Source organism: Pogona vitticeps, chromosome 9 (assembly GCF_051106095.1).
Source record: "Pogona vitticeps strain Pit_001003342236 chromosome 9, PviZW2.1, whole genome shotgun sequence".
In the NCBI taxonomy this organism is placed as follows: Eukaryota; Metazoa; Chordata; class Lepidosauria; order Squamata; family Agamidae; genus Pogona; species Pogona vitticeps.
Window position 1 is genome coordinate 20,272,703 of NC_135791.1, and position 12,511 is coordinate 20,285,213.

The 12,511-nt window shown below is 44.2% G+C and overlaps 1 protein-coding gene across 2 annotated transcripts in view; it reads right to left on the bottom strand.

Annotated features, from left to right (window-relative positions):
• Positions 1–542: 542 nt before the first annotated feature.
• The window catches only part of IGLON5 (IgLON family member 5), a 136,033-nt gene continuing 124,064 nt past the window's right edge, over positions 543–12,511 (bottom strand). Inside the window, exons 7-8 of one of the 2 annotated variants that reach the window (XM_072980366.2) lie at positions 5,405–5,559; positions 543–1,807 (exon numbers count right to left, since the gene is read on the bottom strand). In XM_072980366.2, coding sequence (XP_072836467.1) covers positions 1,707–1,807; positions 5,405–5,559 — 256 coding nt within the window. In that variant the 3' untranslated portion in view covers positions 543–1,706. The remainder of the gene's footprint in view (positions 1,808–5,404; positions 5,560–12,511) is intronic. The other variant, XM_072980367.2, reaches the window with a different exon arrangement.

Consider the following 12,511-nt stretch of genomic DNA (forward strand, 5'->3'; position numbering starts at 1 on the left):
AAGCTTCTCTGTACAACAATGAGGACTACAAACTTTCCCCCCTCCTGCATTTTTTAAGATCTCTGGATGCTCAATTGTGCATCTTGTCCTCCAATGTCAGTCATCGGTGGATTGAGCAAAGAAGTAACTAAATACACAAATTTCAGATTATAATCTTGTTGGGAGAGAAATTTCAGATTATAATCTTGTTGGGAGAGAAATTTCAGATTATAGCCTTGTTGGGAGAGAAAGGCTGCCAAAGTCCAGGGTGTCCAGTCGGAGTTGGCAGAGATAAACTTCAGATTATTTCTAGTAAAATGAAATAATGATCCCCCCCCCAAAAAATGAAACAAAAAAAAGAGAGAGGGGGGGGGAGAGAAAGAATAGAATAATGACAGAAATAAGGGCTCTGAGATGAAGTGCATGGTCGTTATGTTCTACAAATATATCGTTGAGAGAGAAGCCGTATGGTGATGTTGAAATAGGGAAAGGGAAATCATCAAGACTAGGGAAATTGCTTGAAATAAACTGCCGGAAAGATGCAAAAAAAAAAGAGCATTTCCTTGTTTTAAAGAGCTGACAGATGTTTCAAGCAAAAAATTTTTTTGCTAAAGGAAAAAGAAAACGCACCCCAATGAATGAAAGATTCAAATCGCCATGCCATCTTCGGGCGTTTTTTTCTCTACAGATGAAGGAAAGTTACCTGACCAGAAACACCACCCAGATAGGTCATTATTACCTCCATATTTTAAAAGGGGGAAATCCCATGCCTCAGAAGCTTCGTTAACAATAACCAAGATGCTTCCAGGATTCTGGCACAGCAGCGTCTCAAAGGGAGGCGGGTTCAAACTCCGAGTGTTGGCCCTCCAAAATGTTTGTGGAGGGCATTGATTTGGCTCTTTCAGGATGCTTCCACCCCAGAAGAGAGACGTTTGGGCCCCAGACTGGCCAAAGCAACCCCCCTCACAGAGAGTTTTCCCGGCTTGAGGCTGCCAAGCCAACTCCCAGACCTGAAACCGCATGTGGGTGCCTGGGTCGAAGGCCGTTGCCACAGCTTGAATGAAGAAAGCTGAACATGGGAAACCCCCAAAATGTGCCCCACAGTTGCAATTCTCTCCCCAAAGAGAAGCAAAAGAAGGGAGAAGGATGCCAACCCATCAACCAATAATAATAATAATAATAATAATAATAATAATAATAATAATAATAATAATAATAATAATAATAATAATAATAATAATAATAATAATAACCACCCTTCGTGGGATCCTCGTTCCAGGTTCCATGCATTCAAAAGACGAAAGGTCCAATCGGCCCAAGGCGGAGAATGATGCTGCTCTTATTAATATCGCAGAGGAGACGGTGGGGTGTTTGCTGTTAACCCTTTAGAGCCCTGTGTCTTTTCAGTTGTGTTAAATAACAAGTTCGACTGGAAGTGTCTGAGATGGAGCGTGACGATAAATGGCTGTAGAAACAAATGCATATTTTTCCCATGTGTGTGTTTGTGTGTGTGTGTGTGTGTGTGTTTTGCTTTCTTCTATCCCTCACAGTGATGGGGTTCTCAATTAAATTTCGTTTCGCGCTCTCTTCATCTTTTCCCAAAAAAGTAGAGATGCTGCTGCTTCTTCTCTCTTGGTTTCTTTCTCTCCCCTCTCCCTTGGATTCTTTTCTCTTTCACTCGTTCCCCTTCCCCCCCTTTTCTTTTCCTGTTCCCATTTCAGGCTGCTCTAAATCTTGAACAACAGAGTCACAAAAGCGGAAGACAGCAAGCCCAAGAAGAAGGGAGATTCCATGCTTGCCGAGGCAGTATTTTCCAGAGAGCCGGGTCCTAAAAGAAAACAACAGAGGAGGAGAAGAGTGAGTTTCTTTCCATCATTGTTGTCACTGGAATCCTAAAGATTAAGTTAGGATTCTTGATACAGTGGTGCCCCGCATAGCGTTCCGGATAATTGTCGCTATCCGGAATCGTCGCTATATGGAACAGAAAACCCCATAGGAACGCATTAAACCCTGTTTAATGTGTTCCTATGGGGGGAAAACTCACTGTTTTCCCATTCAAAACATCGCAATGCAATCGCTTTTGCGATCGCAAAATCCACATCGCTATGCGGATTCGTCATTAACCAAAGCGCTCGTTCAGCGAGGCACCATTGTATTCCCTCTCAGCTATGGCACAGTATAAGCTTATTCATTGTATTTTAATATTCCTCCCCTTTCCTTGCTTTATTCTACAACAGTGCTTCCCAACTTTGGGTCCCCAGATGTTCTTCGGCTAAAACTCCCGGAAGCCTTCACCACTTCGAGAGAGCTTTTGTAGATTTTGGTCGTAGGCTGAAAAAAGGTTTTCCTGACCTCTGATCTGTTCTGACTATCACTCAGTCTCCAGGGACCACAGCAGAGGCCTTTTCTTGCAGCTGGTATTTGATCCTTTCAAACTAGCACTGCCAGATTTTGCACCTGGGGCCGTCTGCATGCAAAGCATGTCCCCAGCCATTTAGCTACGGTGCTTCTGTTTCAGACCTACAGCCGATGGCTGAAAGCCAGGTGCGAGAAGCTGCTGGCGGAATATTTCCGCATTCATTGTTACTCAGGTGGTGTAATTCCACGATGAGGAACAGGGTTTTTTCCCCACCTAATACCCTATTTATATAATCGACAATCTAGTACGATGGAACAAATCTGCTGCCCCAGATTATTTCTCGGTCAGCGCGGATGCCACCAATTCTCCAAAGCTACTCTTCATTATCTGCCAATACCCACCAAATACCTTCTGTTTGCATTTCATTGTGTTTCATTTCGGCACCTGGTAGCAGCTTCCAATACGCAACACACAGGATTGTGCATCATTAAATGGTATTTGATAGGTTATGTGCGACGATATTCGTAACCTAATGGAGTTTAATAAATGACATGCAATGGCAAAGTACTGAATGGAAGGGATGCAGCGGTATATAGCATTTTATGGTTAGCCATCTTTGAAGCCTTGCCCAAATTAAGACCACGGATGGATGCCAACAAATTTGAAGTACAGTGGTGCCTCACTAGACAGTTACCCTGCATGACAGTTTTTCCGCTAGACATTGACTTTTTGCAATCGCTATAGCAATTTGCAAAACAGTGATTCCTATGGGGGAATTTTGCTGGACAATGTTTGGTCCCTGCTTCGCAAACCGATTTTCACTAGACAACGATTTTGACAGCTCCCTCCACACTCACAAAACGGGTGTTTTTGGGACCTAAGCTTCGCAAGACAGTGATTTAAACAGCTGATCGGCGGTTCACAAAGCGGCTTTCCTATGGCCGATCTTCGCTAGACAACGATGATTCTTCCCCATTGGAACGCATTAAACAGGTTTCAATGCATTCCAATGGGGAAATGCTTTTCACTAGACAATGATTCCACTAAACAGCGATTTCAGTGGAACGGATTATCATCATCTAGCGAGGCACCACTGTACTCATATTCTGAAGCAAAATTTCACATCCCTTTTATTTTCCTTTCCTTTCCTTCCCTTCCCTTTTTTTTGGAAGAATTCAGTATTCAACATAAGGGTAGCAAATTCTGAATATTTGTCCCAATGAAGTGTGTGTGCGCAAGCATGAGTGCACATCTGGGGGAGAACACTTCAGCACTGCAGTTTCATATACGCTAGTGACAAATCATATGCTAGGTCACTATTCGGCAAACCAAATTTACATCTCAGCCGTTTCAGATAACTTATTAGAGAGATATAGCTGCCTGGTCCACTGTACGACTACTTCATTATTTGTCTGATTGCTACACAAACCATGTACTGTTTCATCCCTGCCCAGATCCTCTGCCTCAATGTTTGTTCGTGCATTCATTCATATTCTATCCATCACCGTTGCAACCACTGTGGGTGGTTCCCAACAAGAAAACAAATGTAAAGAACAGAACCACTTCCCACCCAATGTACAAACATAAAAATATTAACGCAGAGCAACACTCCTAAGAACCCAAGATGGCAAAAAGTGGATAAGATATGAAACTGCAAAATATAATGACCAAAAATGAAAGAAAGTAGCAAACAGTTATAGAGGGAGGGTATCCTGAAATGCCTCTTGGAAAAACAATGTTCTTACGTGCTTTCTGAATATTAGGAAGGAACGGACCTGGTGAATCTCTACAGGTGAGGCATTCAACAGAGAGGTGGCCACCACCGAGAAAGCCCAGTTCTTGTCATAGGCTTCCTGGCCGTCCTTCCGACACCATTTCACTCTTTGCCAGGATGATCTCATCATGGTGCAATTTTAGGGGTTGTTATGAGTCTCAGAGGGGAAAGATTTTAGTCAGCATCCCCTAAGACTCAGTAGGCATCCTTCAGTCTTGAGAGACTAGGGTAACGTGTTCTGAATAGAGGACTTGGAACAGCGTCTAGTGTGGCTGAGAAGGCCAATTCGAGAGTGACAATCCCTTCCACAATGAAGACAAATCCAATCAGTCCCCTGTCCAGCTCCTTGATTTGGCTGCTTTCGGGATTGTCTCTTTGCCTCGGCCTGCTGGACGAGGGTCTCTTCAAATTGGGAGAGGCCGTGATGCACCACCTGCCTCCAGGCTGAACGCTCAGAGGTCAAGGTTTCCCAAAGTTGAGGTCCATTCCTAAGGCCTTCAGATCCCGCTTGCAGATATCCTTGTATCACAGCTGTGGTCTCCCTCTGGGGCGATTTCCCTGCACTAATTCTCCATACAGGAGATCCTTTGGAATCTGACCATCAGCCATTCTCATGACATGCCCAAGCCAACGTAGATGTCACTGTTTCAGTAATGTATATATGCTAAAAATTCCAGCTCATTCTAGGACTACTCTATTTGGGACTTTGTCCTGCCAGGTGATTCCAAAAATGCATTGAAAACAACGCATATGGAAGATACAGTATTCAGCTTCCTCTCCTGCCGTGCACAAAGGGTCCAGAACTCACTGCAGTACAGGAGTGTGCTCAGGACACAGGCTCTATAGATCTGGATCTTAGTATAGTCTCATCACTCAAAACCATCATTGCAAGAGGCATGGGAGTTGCTATATCAGATGACCTTTAAGAGTCTTAGATCCAGATATAGATTGCAACTCTCATGCCTCTTGCAATGATGGTTTTGGGTGATGAGAGTTGTAGTCCAACCTATTTGGTGGGCAAAGCTGAAGCATGCTCATCAAAACCATGACTGGTCCTTGACTTCAAGACATGCAGAAGGGTGCCTTCTCCTTTGCTGGTGTCCTGTGTTGAAGAATACCAGCTTAGATGGAGAGCTTGGGATCATGTTAAAAAAGAATTGTGGGCTCCAAGTCTCTGATGGTTGATGTGGGGCAGGCGTGAAGAGAGGAAAGGAAGAAACAATGAAACATACAACTCTGACAGTTGATGCGGGGCAGAAATGAAGGGAGGAAAGGAAGGGGGGAAAACTCACTGATAAGCCGTAAGCTAACATTGAAGGAGCCCAAGTTGTTGGAAGCCAGGCAGGTATAGTTTCCATAATGCCGATAAGTGACATTTGGGAAGAGCAGTATGGAGCGGGTACGTTCATTCTGGATCTGCAATCCATCCACTCCGTTGAATAATCTGCTAGGAAGAAAGCATAATAGAAAAAAGACAGATCAGTGGGACGCAGCAGAGACCCCTCCAAGTCTATTGAGCATAATCCAAAATAGCAGCTTGCAACTTATTTGATCCCCGACCAGACGCTGCCATTTTATTTTGACGAAAACCCAGGTGTGGTATTCAATACTTGGACAATTCCTGCAGTAACTGGCCATATTTTGAACTATTGGTATTGTTTCTCCATCATCATAAAAATACACCTTGCTTTCTGGTAGCAGTCAATTCTGATATTGTACTTTGAAAATATTTAGGAAAACATGAAAGGTGACAACTTTGCTTCTTAGGATTGATAGAATAATGGTATGAAACTTGCAAAGTTCCTGTCAAAATGATGCAAAAAATCTGACAAAGCTACTCTCAGGGTGCTTCTGACTTGTGGTGACTCAAAAACGCATTAAGATGCTCTTAACAAAGTAACTTTTCAAAATATCTAGAAAAAGTTGTTAGTAACCACCAAGAAAGTAATGGGGTAACTTATTCATTAGGTCACTTTTAAACATTACATCTTTATTACCTCCAAAGTAACTAGTTACAAATAACAAGGATATAATTAATTACTTCCAACCCTGTCTGTTAAGCTCATAGCCATGTACCCTGTAGTAGGTAGATTGTGAAATTGGACACACAAGCAGTTCTAGGAGTAGTCATGTAAAGGACAGTCCACCAAGTGGGGGTCCACTACCTGACTGTTCTTCAGTGCATGGATTTCTAGAATAGGGGCACAGCCTTGTTCATGACTGGTTATTACTGGATTAGGTCCATCCTACACCAAATCTAAGAGCTGTTGATATTCCCTTGATGCCAGTTTTAAATCTTTGCTTTATATATTCTTACAGAATTACTTCTGCATTCCCGAGGCTCTTACTATGTCCTTCCTGCCTCTTGATTCTTTACCGCCTTTCTCCTTTAGGCAAAAACAGTCTGAAGAAAATGGAAGGGACACAGTTAAGTCAAGAAATGAAAATGTTCTTCTCCTGCACTTCTGTGCCACCTCAGTTGAAATCTACGGTGCCTCGCAAGATGAACGGACGAAAAACCAGCAAGACGAAAGTGTTTTGCGATCGTGTTGGTGACTCGCAAGATAGCTTCTTCTATGGCCGTGCTTTGCAAGATGATTTTTTTTTTCGCAAGACCGATGCCTCACAAGACAAAAATAATTGATTCGTCTTGCGAGGTTTCCCATAGGAATCCATTGCAATGCATTCCTATGGGAAACTGCTTTTTGCAAGACAAAATTTCGCAAGACGGTGCTACTCACGGAACGAACTACTTTCATCTTGCGAGGCTACCACTGTATCAGGGTTTATGTTCCATCCATAGGTGTGGCCACAGCGACAAGGGGGAGTAGCCACAATCAAAGTGGGTGGGGCCAGAGACACAGTGGGTGGGGTTGGCCATGGATTGAAATGATCCTCACCTCTACATGTGAAGTTTGAGCTGTGGGTCTCCTACTCCAGTAGCCTGGGGCAATTTTCACAGTTCTGTGACTGTTCCATATTTGGATTCTGCTCTGTTTTCTGCCAGGCCTTAAAAGACTTGCTTGCTAGTGAGTGCTTGGAAAATTAGTCCAAAAATAGCTTAGCACCGATTTTGGTTCCATGTGCTTTCTGGCTTAACATGGAGGATTTTTACAACAAGTCCAGCTATTGTGCTATTGCCCAGTTATCAGGTTAATCTTTTTCCCTGCCTTTGAAGTTACTGATGGGTTCTGACGGACACAGATATGCACAGACAAAATTACAGCTGATAATTAATTTTCTTTCTTTTTTTAAAATAAAGTTGCAAGAGTCCACCTGGATTCCTTCCCATGCTATGATTTTAACCATATGTGTAGATACCAAAACATTTAAGAAATGTGTGAGGACAAGGAGTGTAGGAGGAAAGCGTGGCGGGGGTGTGTGTGGACATCACAAAATGAAGACTGCAACAAAACCATGGATGTATTGCAAGGCTGAACCATGTGAGACAAATCAAAAAGAGAATGATGGCAGGTCTTGGCTGTTGCTCCAAAAAACTAACCTAAATATTATTTATTTTTCATTTATTTTATTTTAAATATTTTTACCCCACCTTTCTCCTTTAAAAGGACCTGAAGTAGCTTACATCATTAAAAGACAATGTTTAAAGCTAAAAAGTGAGTATACAAAAACTAGAAAGGATCAAACAAATACCATATTAAAGAGCGGTACAAAAAAGCAACACCAAAACTACATTCAAAGCAAACAGGCACAGCCATCCATTAAAAAATGCCACTCAGGCAGCCGGTCACTCAGGGAAAGCTTGTCTGGAGAGAAAGGTCTTTGCCGGCTTATGTAAGGACAGCAAAGATGGGGCCAGTCTGGCCTGCTGTGGGAGGGAGTTCCAAAGTCAAAAGGCACCTGTGAAGGTGGTGGGGCTGATCTTGATGATCTTAACACCTGAGCAGGCTCATGATGGGAAACACAGTCCTTGAGATAGCTTGGACTAGAGATGGGGACAAATAAAAAAAAAGGCAATTCATTTTGATCCATTATTCGTCAAGGTTAATGGATCAACGAACATAAGTATTCTTCGATGAATCGATCCATTGATTCATCTACACTTTAAATGGCTATAACATTGGTTCCCAAACACCAAGAGACACCAAAGTTGTAGGGAAGCTTCCTCAGACGCTTTGGAACAAGTCCTGAAAGTTTGGTGAACATTGGATCATGGACCCCCTGAGTTATATAGTCACAAAGAGGACCCCCTTGGAAAGCTCCCCACAGGTACTTAGAGACTCCAGAATCACAACGGAGCTTCCTATGTCTTTCCCCAACATGGCTGCCAAATTTGGTGAAGATTGGATATCTGAGTTATTCACCCACAAATTGGGTCCCCCCCCCAGGAGAGTCTACCACACAGCACAGAAGCCCATTCTGCCTACTGGGCGCTGATCAGCTAATCAGAAGCCAATAGGCAGACACACACACACACACACACACACACAGAGAGAGAGAGAGAGAGAGAGAGAGACCTGAACAGCCTGCCCCTCAAACCCCCTTCCTTTCCTCACCTTAGCCCCCACCCTACTTCCACTGACACCCCCTTACCTTAATGGCTGCTGCCGAGGTCTCCATCAAGCCTTTGCAGCCACAACGTGTAAAAAGGGAGACTGGCTGCCCTTTGCAAAGATGGTGGCTGCAGCTTCATTTAGGGTAGGGAAGCTGCAGCCACCATCTTTGCAAAGGGCAGCCAGTCTCCCTTTTTACATGCATGGCTCCAATGACAGGAGATCTTAGCAGCAGCGATTAAGGTAAGGGAGTGTCGGTGGGGTGGGGTAGCGTGGGGCCTAAGGTAGGGAAAGGAAGGGGCTGGGGGTAGGCTGTGGTATTGGGTGGCTGTGTGGGGTGGCGGCTGCCTTTCTGAGTAGGCAGAATGGTGTTGTTGTTTTTTAATTACGAAGGACGAATAAAAACGGATAAATATTCATCCCTTCATATTCGTGGTGGTCTCTGAAACCCACAAATACAGATCAACGAATATTTAATGAATCGGCTATATTTGTCCGAAAAAAGCAATCCATTTTTATATTCGTCCCCATCTCTAGCTTCGACCCAAGCCATTTAGGGCTTTATAGGTTAGAATCAACACTTTGAATTGTGCCCGGAAAGGGATCAGCAACCAGTGGAGCTGATGTACCAAAGGAATGATATGTTCTCTGTAACAACAATCCTCCGTGAACAATCTGGCTGCTGCCTTTTGGACCTGCTGAAGTTTGTGGCCACTTTCCAGAGGCAGTCCCATGTAGAGCATGTTACAGTAATTCAGCTGGGATTAGGATGAAACCTCTGACATCTAGGGAGAAGCACAGATGAGGAGGCTTCAAAAGAATTCCTAGAAATCAACATATCTCAGAGAACGAATTTGGCTGATCCAGTCAAAGGGCTCCTTGGCGTTTTCCACACTTCTCCGTGCCACCTTCCCACAGCAGCAGTGGCTGTTTATCTCTGCTTGGGTCCATCAGACAGGCGATCCATCTTCTGCTGGAACACAATCCCCACAGAGGCCGTAGATCCAGAATCCCACCTCAGTTGCCTCCCTCTCTTTTACACAGCAGTATTTGTGTGTGTGTGTTCAAAGAAAGACACTTCATCATTATTAAATGTGGCGGTAAACACAGTTTTCACCATGCACCCTCTCCTATCACAACAAAAGACTCATCCAACTGAACCATTCCTTGAACCCCAACTTTAGACTACAGACACATCCATCCATCCATCCGTCTGCCTGTCTGTCGGTTTGAATTACATCCTAACGTTTTCCTCCCAGTAGATTGGGACCCAAGGCAGCCTGCAAATCATTTTTTCAAAGTATCAAAATAATTAAAAACACAATACATTACAATATGAAAAAGAAGCAAATTAAACAAAGATACTCAATGAAAGCACTGTAGAACAATTGCAGAAGTATTTAAAAGAATTAAACATTACTGCTGCTATGACGAGTACGACAACGACGAGGACGACGAGGACGACGAGTACTGGCATTCCAAAGTGTTTATTTGGCTTTTTCAGGATGCTTCCACCCCAGAAGAGAGACGTTTGGGCCCCAGACTGGGCAAAGCAACCCCCCTCAAAGAGAGTTTTCCCGGCTTGAGGCTGCCAAGCCAACTCCCAAACCTGAAACCGCATGTGGGTGCCTGGGTCGAAGGCCGTTGCCAACCGAGCGTCTCGCCACAGCTTGAATGAAGGAAATTGAACATGGGAAACCCCCAAAATGTGCCCCACTGTTGCAATTCTCACACCAAAGAGAAGCAAAAGGGGGGGATGCCAACCCATCATCATCATCATCATCAATTTCATGTTATCAAGTAAATGCAGTCTTATGGCAACCCTTTGTCCTCTCTAATGTTACATAGCATTTGTTTAGTCGTGTCTGACTCTTTGTGACCCCATGGACCAGAGCACGCCAGGCCCTCCTGTCTTCCACTGCCTCCCGGAGTTGGGTCAAAGTCATGTTGGTCGCTTCAATGACCCTATCCATCCATCTCGTCCTCTGTCGTCCCCTTCTCTCTTCTTGCCTTCACACTTTCCCAACATCAGGGTCTTTTCCAGGGAGTCTTCTCTTCTCATCAGATGGCCAAAGTCTTGGAGCCTCAGCTTCAGGATCTGTCCTTCCAGTGAGCACTCAGGGTTGGTTTCCTTTGGCATGGATAGGTTTGTTCTCCTTGCAGTCCAGGGGACTCTCAAGAGCATTAGTTTGGGCTTATCAGACACCCTCACATAGCCCCTTTTCTCTGTACCATTTCCTCTCATTCATCCACATCATCACGACTTGTGCTATCAAGTCAATTCTGACTTGTGGTGGTCCTGTTCATGGTTTTCCAGACTGAGCATATTCTCAGGCGTGGTTGACCTGTCCCTTCATCTGGAGGCAGTTGGGACTCTGGCAGTTTTGCTCAAAGCCATCCAAGCTTGCTCTACTCACAAAAAAGTACAGCGGGGGAATCAAACTCCGAACTGGTGGCTCTACTTAATTCCGTGAGCGCCCCAGCCTGCCCAAGAAAAGACAACTCTCCCAATAGAAGCCCCCTTTCTCTTCAAGCAATCTACCTACCTATCAAAGGTGTGCCTCGAAAAGGACAGGTGGGCAGAGGGACAGCAGGGAGGGGCCCAGCCTCTTCTCACCTAGTCTGGCCAAGCATGAATTAAGCTCCACATCCTGTGAGCCACCAAGCAGAATGGATATGACCAGCTTCTGCTTTTGCTGGCTGGGGGTGCTTTTTTGCACTCCTGAACATGCTACAAAAAGAGGAGGTTTTATGCTGTTTCTGGGGGCAGCGGCCACATCTGGTTATCAGAACAGCGGTGTCTTTTCAAGGTGTGGAATGTCGAAAAAATGGAGCAATCCTGCAGTTCTGGAGTAAATCAGCCACTTCCCAGCACAGGGTTTGATCCCGAGTGCAAGTATGCACTTTTCTCCTTAGTGCAATGTAAAACCTATGTTTTGTTTTGTTTTATTTTACCGCCACTCATCTAGAAGCCAGGCCACAACTCTAGGTGGCTTACAATAAGAGCACCCACAACATAAACTGAGATTCAATAGTAAAGAACTATTAAACCATTAAACAAACGAGCAGACAAACCTCCAACTTAGATTAAATCTGTAATAGGACTCACACTATGTTTTACACACTAAAGATCCCAAGTTCAGTCCGAGTAGGCTGGGCTAGGAAGAAGCATGCTGAAAGCTTCTGCTTTGTGTTGATCATAAAGGGCAAGAGACATCAAGGTTCTGAATCTTTACTGGTCTTTGACCATAATAAAGTATTCATTCATTCAAGGTTCTGAATCAATATACAGTGGTGCCCCGCTAGACGATGATAATCCGTTCCACTGAAATCGCTGTTTAGCAAAATCATTGTCTAGCAAAAAGCATTTCTCCATTGGAATGCATTGAAACCTGTTTAATGCGTTCCAGTGGGGAAGAATTGTCGTCTAGCGAAGATCGGCCATAGGAAAGCCGCTTTGTGAACTGTCGATCAGCTGTTTAGATCGCTGTCTTGTGAAGCTTAGGTCCCGAAAACACCTGTTTTGCGAGCGCGGAGGGAGCTGTCAAAATCGTCGTCTAGCGAACATTTGTTTGCGAAGCAGGGACCAAACATTGTCCAGCGAAATTCCCCCATAGGAATCACTGTTTTGTGAATCGCTATAGCAATCGCAAAAAGTCAATGTCTAGCGAAAAAACTGTCATGCGGGGTAACTGTCTAGCGAGGCACCACTGTAAGGAAGTTTCCTGTGCTTGCACGGTCCCATGGATGCTTCAGGTTAAAGATGACATGTTATCCAGCCAAAACAATAACCAACACAACAATAAATGGTAATAGCAATTATGTGTCATCAGGTCAATTCTGACTAATGGTGCTCCTTTTCATGGTTTTCTAGGTAGAGAATAC